An 11,587-nucleotide genomic window follows, 5' to 3' on the forward strand; every position below is an offset into this window, starting at 1 on the left:
ATAAATACTTCCAAATACATGAATAAAAATAAATGATAAAAAACGTACTAAAAACAAGTAAAAATTCTATAGTGGGCCACCGTTCACCATTAAATATCCTACACCATTCTACAATTATTTATATAAAAATTTTTGAAATTAAGACGTTATATGGGAAATCCGATCCGAAACACGCGTTTCTTCAAAATATCTCAAAAAGTGCTGCCTATAGGTTGCGCATAAAAAAACATTGACAAACAAAAACGAATTGACGGGATACGGATGGATAGACAAGTTTAAAGCGATTCAGAAAGTGACCCGGAATCGATGGGTCTATCTCAAGTGCTTCCGGGTGTTGCAAAATATACCTTGTAGAACAAGAGGTGCAGGGTATTATAAAAAACGTGTATTATTGAAAAGATCTGAATGCAATAGACACTAACGCTTACACACACATTGTTTACAATTTAATTGTTTCTTTTTTAAATCTATTTCGTTGGATTCAAACGCACAATAATGACATAATAATATTTCTAGTTAACAATTTGGCCTGGCGGAGGAATACATAGTGGACGATATCACGATAATTGAAGAAAACGATTACCAACGTCTTGATTTTTGAAAATCTTTGGCACGTTTTTTCCGGTAGTGGTTGGTTGACCTTTTCTACAATATTCGCTCGACTGATCGACCATTTCCGGGTCATATGCGTAGATCCAAATCTCATATTCCGTAATTATGCCAGAAATCATCCCCTCACACACATTATAAAAATCGGAAAAATAATTTTTGTGTTCTACAAAACTATGTCTAGCTGAAGCACTAATGACGCCTATGATGTGAAATTTGACACAGATATCTTTGCCCTTACACATCCCACAGCGCACATAGCATACACCAGACGTCTCTGGCTCAGTTATTAGTGTTTACGTTATCTCCTACAATAAAAGACATTGAGGTGAAAGCGTAGTGACCAATGCCAGACACGCTAGAAACATTGTCGAGAACTTCACTTCGATTCAAGTCGAACGAACAACAGTGGGTCTGCAACAGAACGCCACCGAACATGGTGTTCGATCGACATGATATTCTATGTTTTGCTTTTATCCTATGAAGTTTTTATGTACAACAAGATGGATTAAAACTATCATGTACGTAAAGACTAGTCTATAAGCCGCACAAAAATACGTACCCTCTGTTATAAGGCCACATTACATGAAATCCTCAGAAAGGAAAACTCTGGCGAAGATAAATAAATGGCCTAGAGATTTTCAATTATATGCATAGTTAAAGGCAAAGTCTTGGAACTGCAGCATGAGTCGCTGCACTAAAGACTCATATATTTTTCTATACAACATATGTATTATATATCTCAGCAATTAATTTTATAAAGATCAGCTAATACGAACCCTCCAAGCTTTAATAAAAATTGAACATAGGCTGAAGAAAACAACACGTAGACCTTACAAAAGGGACAAAATTAAAACAAAAGTCAAAGAGATTGGCAACCTAAACACAACCTTTCTTGACATAGCTGTAGACATCAAAGACCATCAAATTCCAGAGTTCATAGAACAATTTAAAAACACACATACTACAATGGAAACCGCTAAGAACAACAGCTAAAGAATTTGTTCTCAATCATGTCTTTCAATGTTGAAAAAATGAAAACATTGCCCTGTCAAATGGAATCATTTTGCAAAATTGTAGACTTGCTATCAAAAAACATAAATGATAATAGAAAGGCAGAACATCTTGAGTTCACATACCACATCAAAACGTGAATGCACCAATAAGATCGGTACAAATATCAACCATTTTACAGGTAAGAAATTGAGATCCAATTTCAAAACTCTCCAAACAATGCTAACAAAATTCACCAACAACGTAATGTGCAAAATTAACAAGACAAGACCGTTACTTTAATAGGTCAACTAAATAACGTACGAAGAAAACACGTAGGTAACAATCCAACCGCAAGTGGCAATCTTGCGCGAATCCCAACCCGCCAATGTTCTGACAAAGCATTCCAGAAACAACCAGCCAATCCCATGGAAAAATGCATTGTGACTACACAATCCTTCTAGGTATCACAACATATAACACCGCCGTCAACACCGGCACTCATTTATAACTCCACACCAGTCCCAGATACCAGGCCTCTGGGAGAATGTAACAACAGAGTTTAAATACGAAAATCGCGACCAACTTTACCAAAATTAAAGCCTCAAAGGGGAGCTCGACGAATACAACATTTAAAAGAAAATTCGCGATCAAATAGCGTAAATTATTTTATTAATGAATAAAACTGAAACAAAACAGAAAATTGTCGACCAAAAAAGTTTGAATTTGTGAAAGGTAAGTAAATTATTGTGATTTTTCAAATTTCGTGAGCAATCAATTTTCGAATGTTTTTTTTTTATGTTGTACATGTGTTCATCATATGTTGACATTATCAGTTATTTTGCATTTTCAGTTTGTTTTCGACAGATGTAAAGGTTAGACGTGTTTTTGGCATGTCTGGCGATTTTTTGCTATCGAAAAAATGGAATCAAGGAATCTGTATTAAATTTCATGGGAAAAATAAAACTAAATGGTCCGACTCACCTGAAGTGCTGATTGTGACATTTCGCAAGCCGTACTTTAACCAAAAAAATGCAAATATATGGTAAAAGCTCTTCACAGAAGACCGAGAACAATAGTAGATACCACAATAATAATAATAATAAATTTTTAAGGTTTTAATGTACATTTGTTTATGTATGCTTTGTCGATTATTTCTCCCATAATTAACTAAACTCAACCAGACGTTTTCTTAGGCAGAGCGTAGGGTCCTAAACATAGCTCAGCAACTCTCTTTATTAAACTAGAACAAGAAAATGAATTATATACTTATTTAAGCTAAAGTTTTGAAAACAAAACTAAAAAGTCTTTGAAAACTAAGTTCACCGAGGGTTATTCAAAAATGAAATTCTGAAATTTAGACGGAAGAAGAAAATTATTGTAGTATACCGTGTGGGTACGTAATAAATCTATATGTGTTTAAATCCTGAATACATAGAAGATGACAACACCAACGACTTACTTAGATATAATGTCAACTTTATATTCGTTTTATTATTAAGGTAAAGAATAGAAATTCAATAATATAATTATAAGATTTACGTTAAATAATAAAAGACGGAAAAAGTGACGACGAGAATTTGAAGAGGTTACCGGGTTTACAAATACTTTCTTAACGTGATATATTACGTGCAATCATGTGATGTCGCCACATGTCAACTTTCGATCAAGCAACTTTATTACTTTGATTATCAAGAAAGCGAAACTTTATTCAATATAATTATTTACAATTGAAGAAAATTGACGAAAGCTGTGTTGAAGAAAGCTGTGAGAAAAAAGTGAATTATATTCAGGAAAAAACTGAATTCTCTGTAAATGTGAAATATTGCAGCTTGGGAAAGCAAACATCGTTACCTCCCTCTGTGTAGTTCATCGCACTCAAAGAACCACACCACAGACTCTGACTTTATTCCACCTCATATTTGACTGTTTATCATCTCCCAGTCTACAAAACTCAATTAGGAATATATGTTGTGGCGAGAAAGATGTACCGTCTCTCTCGCGATGCAGTTTGTTAAATGAACGATTCTGACTGTCTCTAAGGCCTAATTTTGATTTTACTCTTACTAGTCTTTTAATCTGTTTAATTATATTATTTTCTTTTAAAATTATAAGAATGCCTTTTTAATACGTAACACGAATGTACATTTGACGACTCTTTGATGAGTTGATGAGTTGAATTATTGTTAATTTAATTAGTTATTTAATATTAAAATTTCAATTCATATATTTTTTTTTTTTTTGTCTTAAACACAAATGTCATCATTTTAATTATTCATATTGATTATTCCTTATATTAAAATGTTTATTAACTAAATCGCTTTGTTTGTTATTGACTGGCGGAGTAAGTTTACACATTACACTACACTTCCACCTTACTTCACATACTTATTATAAAAATTCTTTAGGGCAAATTCCTCTTTTGAACCCCCCCCCCCCAATTTCGGCGATCTAGTCAAAATCTGTTTAGAGCCCTTTTAATAAGCATCACAGATGAACAAGAACTTGTGCTTTTAAGTAAAAAAAAAATATCAAAAATTGAAATGGTAAAACTTTTGAACATTCTATTTAAAGAAAATGTTCTGACTGTGAATAAACAAGTAATAAAACTGTTAGTTTATTTGAAATTAACTGTTCTTTTTTTTAGTTCATCTGCATAAGTTGTTTTATTTGAAATACTCTTAGTTTAGTTTGATTTTAATAAAACGTATATATTTCGTTCATAACACAGTTTTCTCTTAATATTCGATTTAAACTCATTGCAGCGAGAAAAGTTAAATCTGATGAATCATTTATACGTAACGACTTATACGAGATCGTAAAAACGTGTAATATGGGAATACGCAGAACCAATCTACCGCGTTATAGAGTGGATTACTGTATTATTGATCAATATTAAACGATTGATCAATGGACTGAATATAATTTTGTTATTTGTTTTTAACTCAACTTTTATGCTAATGAACCAATCTCCAAAAATATTAATGGTAGACTCGTAGAAATTGTGCCCGGATCGTTCGCCGATTAAAAGAATATAGAACTTTTTGAGCTTGTAAAAGGATTAGAAATGTGTGTATAAATTTGGCAGTTATAAGAAAGTAAATATAAAATCTCTTTTTATCTTTGCTCCAAATTAAAGTTATATAAAGATTTCATTTTACATTAGAAAAGTGAAACTCGTATAAGATTTCTTAAATATTCAACAGCACTTATATATGTAAAATTAAATACTCAAATACTTACATACTCTTAAGTATCTAATTCAGACTCAAACTAATGTAAATGAGGTATCAGTTTCCGTTACAATCTCTTCTAAACGTAATCCAATACGTTTACGTTGTTTATCCACTTGTACTATAGAAGTTACAACGCGATCACCAATATTCACTTTCATATTGTTCATTTTACTAACATGTATTAAACCGTCGCACTCGACGCCGATATCAACGAACGCTCCAAAATGTGTTAAATTAGTAACAGCACCTGGAAAGAAAAATTTTTTTTTGAATATATTTTACTAAATTTAAACTTGCATAAGCGAAAATTTTATTCAAATTTTGAAGCGAATCTTATAACACGAAACACACTTCAAAATGGAAAGCTAATTTAATTGATTGAAAAAATGTTTCAAAACCTTATCTAGAGAAAGCCTTAGGTAGTTTGCTTTTTAACTTTTCTAACCTCAACTAAAGGGGCTGGATATTGGAGTCGCCCATTTTAAATATAAATTCATCCGCACTAAATCTTTCAATAATAACAATAGCAGGCTATCATCATTCAGTCGGGATATATAAGTTGATTGAGTATTGAGTGTGCAGTGCAAGCAATGGAGAAACGTTAAGTTAAGCAACTTTTCCACGAACACCTACACGAGTGGATATCGTATACAATCGCGAAAATAAAAGCAAATCTTGCTCTTCGTTGAGTAAGAGAAGAAGACAATTGATGATCGAAGTGTTTGGAACGTTTACGACCCCTAATGGAGTGATTTACTCTTCAATTCGCCAACTACAGGTAAGACTTTCTGATGGACAAGTTCAAGACATAAAACTATTTTTTCCTCGTACATATCCTTGTATTTCAAATACTACTGTACCGAAAGCAAATGATACGCTTAAGACAAATCGCAGGTACTGACGCCTCCATCTCAAACAAATATAAAAAATTACTACAATTTTCCTTGAGTTTAAAAAGTTTCAGTTGGCCGCCTATGAACTGTGAAGTACAGGTTTTGTTTAGCCTCCTATGTTAGTAGATGTGTAAAATCGGACTAAAAATGTGAAGTATAATAAATATTAAAATCGAGACTTAATCTCAAGTGTGTTGGAAAGTAAAAGAAATAATCAGTAACATAGTACTTAATCGTCTGGAAAGTATACCTTATATTGACTTGAAAATTTCAGAACATTTACCAAAACAACCCGGTCTATGTCGTTTGTATAGTGGGAATAGGTGAGGTATCGACCACTTTTGAGCAAAATTTCAAAACTGAACGTATCAAGTAATTACAGCAATTTTTTTGGTTACTACCAACTACAATACCGAATTTTCATGCGCATTATCGAGAAGTCCACGCGTTTACACGGCTTGTATCCAATTACAAAACGAAATCAAAATGTTTTTCTTTACTCTAGTTTACTGTGTATACGTTAGAAACGTTTACTTGCCATATGCGACCTATGAGGAAGATTTGTGTTGAAAGTGTAAACCAAATAATGTTTTGTTAACATTTCGATGTTTTCGATGCTCATCGACTTATTCATCCATTCCTAAAAACATGATAACCCGCGAAAATAAAAGTTTTATAAGGAAAAATTTGTACACAGAGTGTTTCGTGTAACTACTTTGTGGAGCTTGTATCTCCAAGGTACCTGCTGTCACAAAATCGATACTGCTTCGGCGATGTCCCGGAAAATAACGACAACTTATCGAAGGTGCCAATAATAATATCCATTAAAAAATTTTGGAGACTAATATGATTGATTTTGTTTCTCTACCTATTTCTAGAGATTATGAATTTACCAAAAAAGAACTAACAAATCTATCCAGATTAATGTAGAAGGGTTATATTCTTATAGGACATATACTTAGTAAGTGTTATCTACCTATGACGTTATATTGAAATATGTTTTATAATCGCTTTTGATAATTGAACTTGTGAAAGTCCCTTATACCAGAGTGTCCAAATTTTCATCAACATTTATCTGACCACCGCGTTTTACTAAAAATAAATATTTTTTATACTCTACAGCATGTTGTTTCTGGGCTTCAGGCAGGAAATGTTTGATATATTGTTTAATAACAGTATTGCATCCAACTTACCCGTTACTACATCCCCAACCGATAATTCAGTTATGCGTGTCAATCCTTGCTTAAATAATGGTTTCTTATCGAATTCCGAACGATAATCTTTAAATAATTCCCGCTGCAAGGCTTGAAAAACTATTTCCAACTGTTAATGTGAAACGATATTTTTTTGAAAATTAGCTTTAGACAATTCGAAAATAAATGCTTACCCTTTCTTTTGGTATATTAAAAGTATCCGTTAGCTCATTGATATCGCATTTGTCTATAAACTCTGTGATCTTTTTAATAAAGTCTTTGCTTCCAATATCTTTCAAATTCAATTTACACTTTGAAATGATTCTATAAATAAAAACAAATATAGTAAATTTTTGATTTACAACCGAAATTCGGAGCAACTCCCACGAGTAAAATTCTGTAAGAACTCGATCTTCAAACTTTAAGCACATGAATAATGGAATTAGAGAGCAATATCTAGGAGAGAAAGAGTTGCACGGGCTGCGATCAAAAAAATCTTCATTAAATCTAATGATTTAGAAAAACGTACGTTTAGTGGAAAATATATTTCCAATCAAATTACGATCAGCAATATTTGATAGTTTGGTAATTAATCAACAAAGGAAAAAATAAATATTTCCGCTTTATTGCATTTCGAAAGCACAAACTTTACGATCAGAAAAATTGACCGCCTATTAAATGATAATTTGAAATAATGGTTTTTAGTCCGACCGTGGAGGCAAGTAACTGTAAAATTCCCTTTCACTCTACCGAAACGAATATGGATTGAAAAACTTTGCTTTCGATCCAAAATGAAAAAAAAAGTTATTGATAAAATTAAACTTGTGATCCGAGAAAGAACAGCTTACCTTTAGCAAGTACGGCATTTAAGATTTTTGAATTTTTCTTATAGCTTGAAGTAATTGAAAAAAGAAAGCTTGCGATGGTGCTATAATAATATTAACTGTCCTTCCTTTGCTAATACCCTTAGTGCATTCACTATTGGGAATAGTATGCAACATTGTGTGCCTTTTAAAGTGTACAATAAAAAGAATCTTTGTTGTTATAGGGAACAAGCGCCCGAACAGTAGCGGTATGCTGCGGCCATCTAAATGCGTGAACAGTGAACATGAATCCCTTTATATCAGGCAAACATAAAGAAAGAAACTGCAAATAGAGCACACTTTACACAGTTCGAAGTAAATCGAAGTAAACGTTTCAGTAATGGGAAAGCGAAATAGAATCTTGTACTAAGCTTCATTTGTATTAAAAACTTGGTCTTATAAAGATACTTTCCGTTACGCGCTTTAAATTTCTTGATTCGATCTTAAAATATAGTCAATGGCTACGTCCTCTTAAAAATTGTGATACTCGAATGATTTCACTTACTTTTTTGCTATAATGTAACTTTCAGGGTGAACCCAAGTGCAATCCAAAAGATTATCTATAGAACCACCTAAGCTGCGCGGATCAATGCGTATAAAGCTGCGAGGAAGGGATATGGATTAAAAATTGTTCACTCAAAAAGTTTTGTCTTAGCTTACCCAGCGCATTGTACAAAAGTTTTTTCACCAATCGATTTAACACTTAAAAGATCTTTACGGGTACGAAACGGACCATTTTCTAAACGATGTTCTATAATTTTATCAGCTTTTTTCTCTGTTAAGCCAGCAATATGTCTGCACGAGAACGAAATTAAATAATTAAAACAAGTAAATATATGATAGTACGTCTTAGCTTATCAGTAATTAACCTACACCGCTTCATGTCGGCACGTACCAAATTAATTTTTTGACGGACTTTTACTCAGCTACAGTATTATCACTCCGTTGAGTTCTCACCGTAGTGAGAAATTTGGAAGATTGCGGTTTTTTTCACGCAATAACTTTTCAAATTGTCTTAGCAATCGCTGTCTGTAGTTACATGGAAACACCTTAGACGGACAGACAAGTTTAACTCGAGTTCGAAGATGATTCTGCATCAACAGACTGCATTAATAAACGGGAAACATATATATAAAGCCCTTTGGCATTTCCATTCTCACAAGCTTAGCTTGGCCTCTATTACAAGTGTAGGGTATAATTACAGTAGACTGTTAACATATACAAACTCACTTCAGAACACTTAAACTGGCTGTATTAATGTCCACGCCTACATAACTAACGCATTCCGAGACCACTTCACTTAGCGTTTCGTTCAAAAGTTTCTCGCCGATATCGTGTTGATACATGCCTACACCAATATGGCGTGGTTCAATTTTTACATATTCGCTGAGAGGATCATTCAAACGGCGTGCAATGGATACTATTAATTGACATAAAATATACATCTATATATATCAATGAGTGTGGTATTAAATCAAGCTTTCAATTATTTACCAGCACTAATGTGATTCGTATCCATTCTCGGAAACTCTTTTCTTGCTATATCGCTGCACGAATAAATAGAAGCTCCCTGTTCTGATACTATACTATAGCGTACTTCTTCGTCGTCCAAAATTCCTATTTCAAACAATTTTGATAGCCAAAATTCCGTTTCACGACAAGCTGTACCGTTACCCAAAGCTATCAATTTGCATCTAAAGTATACAATCAAAGAATAATTTATAAGATGCAACGAATGGTTACATATAGTTGTAAATGTTTTAAATTTGTACTTGTGCCGTAATAAAATTTTTGCTAGTTGTTCGCCAATTTCTTCGGGATCTGTATTGCGACGGTGTGGATATAAAACCCCAGTTTCTAAAACATCGGCTGTTTCCGAAATTAAAGCATATTTGCAGCCATTGGTAAAACCCGGATCAATACCCAGAATACGTTCGCCCTTTAATGGCGACATTAAAAGTAATTGTTTCAGATTTTTACCGAAAACATCAATGGAAGCTTTTTTCGCCTTTTCGTTTAAATCTGAACGTATCTGACGACATAGTAATGGTTGCACTGAAATCAAGTTGCAAAAGGGCATTTAATAATTTGATAAACAATACTTCGAGCAAGATCCAGAAAAATACATAAAGAAATCTATATAATGTTTTCGATCCATGCACAATTTCATTGGAAAATTCGAAAAAATCAAATCAAAAAAAACAAAACGGTCTTAATTATATCTCCGGCGAAAGATATACTTTCTGCAAGTCTTTGCAAAATTTTATTAGCGAGATTTATTCCGGTATTTTTTTAACTATGTTAAAAATTAAACGTAAGAATCTGTTTCAGATATGTGCATAAATGCAAAAAAAAATTATTCAATTTTCTCAACTTACATTTTTTTTGATAACATTCTTCAAAGGCACGTTCAAACACCTGAGTGCGCAATGGATATTGCAGGCCATCTGCCATGAATATTGATCTCACGTAACGTTTAATATCATTTTTCAAATAGTCTGCTATTAACAGCTTAACCGTAAGAAATTTCAGCTTCTCTGCACGATTTATGGCCAACACTTGATGTGGCTTTAATTGACGAACATCAGCTTGGAACTCAAAATAATGTTCGTATTTAGATTCGTCATTTTTATTATTATGACCGGCCTTTTGGTAATCAGAATCGGACGTAGAAGCTGAAGTAGTTTTATCATTCTTCTCTTTACTTGATTGTTTAGTTTTGCTGGACTTCAAAGTAATACGGTGACAATGTTGTCTATATTATAAGCAATGTAGAATTAAAAGAACTAAAATTGATTAATATCAAAAATCGCAAAAACCTACAGTTTTCTTAATTCTTCTAGAACGCCAGTGTGTTTGCTTATATTATGGGAGATAATATGACATATGCCAGTCAAGACTTTCTCTTCATCATCCATTTCGGGAATTTTTGAATTTACCAATTGTTTCAAAATGACTTCTGGGGGATCACCGTAAAGCAGGCGATCAGCAAATTGTTCTAACCCTAAAGCTTTAGCTCTTTCGGCCAATGAGCCTTTGCTAGCCGGTTTATAAGGAGCAAACTATAGAATGATGAAATCTTCATTATTATTTGCAAACTACTTCCGTTGAAACTCAAGTTTACCAAGAACTCTAATTCTTCAGGTGTTTTGGCGCATAACATTTCCGTGCGTATTTCTTCGTTAATTGTATTTTCTTTTGCCAACTGACTAACAATTGTTTCGGCCTTTTTGCGCAAATTGACAATTTCCATGTATGTACTTTTGATTTCTCTTAATCGTTCCGGTTCTAAATGGTTTATCAAGTCGCGACGATAACGGCATATAAAAGGTATAGTATTTTCTTTTTCGAACAGTTGAACAATATTTCTGGCTGCGGTAGGCTCAATAGCAGTTGTTTCAGCCAGCAGCTCATCTATAGTCCAGACTTTCCGACGTGCTGTTCCAAAATAAAAACCTTTAGCGTTTTATATGAAAAAATATTATGTCCTAAGATTTACCCCAAAAGCTACTGCGTCCAGCAGTTACTCGGGATTCATTGTTATTGTTAAAAGTGTTATTGATTTGTGTTTCCGCTCGAGACGTATTATTTGCATCATCTGCATCATTTTCGATAAGGATTACGTCATTGCCTGGGGGTTCTAAACGTTCCTCAACTGCATCATTTACCACATTATTTGATAACAAATCCTTTCTCTTTTTACTTTTTGTTTTCTCTGTATTATTTTTCTCTCTTCGCGAATTTATTTGTTTCTCGACAGCTTGATCTCCCTGATTTACCTGCTTAGTAGGCCATCTTTG

At 33.3% G+C, this 11,587-nt stretch overlaps 1 protein-coding gene across 1 annotated transcript in view; it reads right to left on the reverse strand.

Annotated features, from left to right (window-relative positions):
- Positions 1 to 4,313: 4,313 nt before the first annotated feature.
- The window catches only part of LOC119639243 (S1 RNA-binding domain-containing protein 1), a 9,903-nt gene continuing 2,629 nt past the window's right edge, over positions 4,314 to 11,587 (reverse strand). The window contains exons 2-13 of the mRNA XM_038036527.1: positions 11,287 to 11,582; positions 10,912 to 11,225; positions 10,611 to 10,849; positions 10,166 to 10,542; positions 9,560 to 9,842; positions 9,282 to 9,481; positions 9,018 to 9,207; positions 8,448 to 8,582; positions 8,293 to 8,388; positions 7,119 to 7,248; positions 6,925 to 7,054; positions 4,314 to 5,085 (exon numbers count right to left, since the gene is read on the reverse strand). Coding sequence (XP_037892455.1) covers positions 4,871 to 5,085; positions 6,925 to 7,054; positions 7,119 to 7,248; positions 8,293 to 8,388; positions 8,448 to 8,582; positions 9,018 to 9,207; positions 9,282 to 9,481; positions 9,560 to 9,842; positions 10,166 to 10,542; positions 10,611 to 10,849; positions 10,912 to 11,225; positions 11,287 to 11,582 — 2,605 coding nt within the window. The 3' untranslated portion in view covers positions 4,314 to 4,870. The remainder of the gene's footprint in view (positions 5,086 to 6,924; positions 7,055 to 7,118; positions 7,249 to 8,292; positions 8,389 to 8,447; positions 8,583 to 9,017; positions 9,208 to 9,281; positions 9,482 to 9,559; positions 9,843 to 10,165; positions 10,543 to 10,610; positions 10,850 to 10,911; positions 11,226 to 11,286; positions 11,583 to 11,587) is intronic.

Source organism: Glossina fuscipes, unplaced genomic scaffold, assembly GCF_014805625.2.
Source record: "Glossina fuscipes isolate IAEA_lab_2018 unplaced genomic scaffold, Yale_Gfus_2 112, whole genome shotgun sequence".
Taxonomy (NCBI): Eukaryota; Metazoa; Arthropoda; class Insecta; order Diptera; family Glossinidae; genus Glossina; species Glossina fuscipes.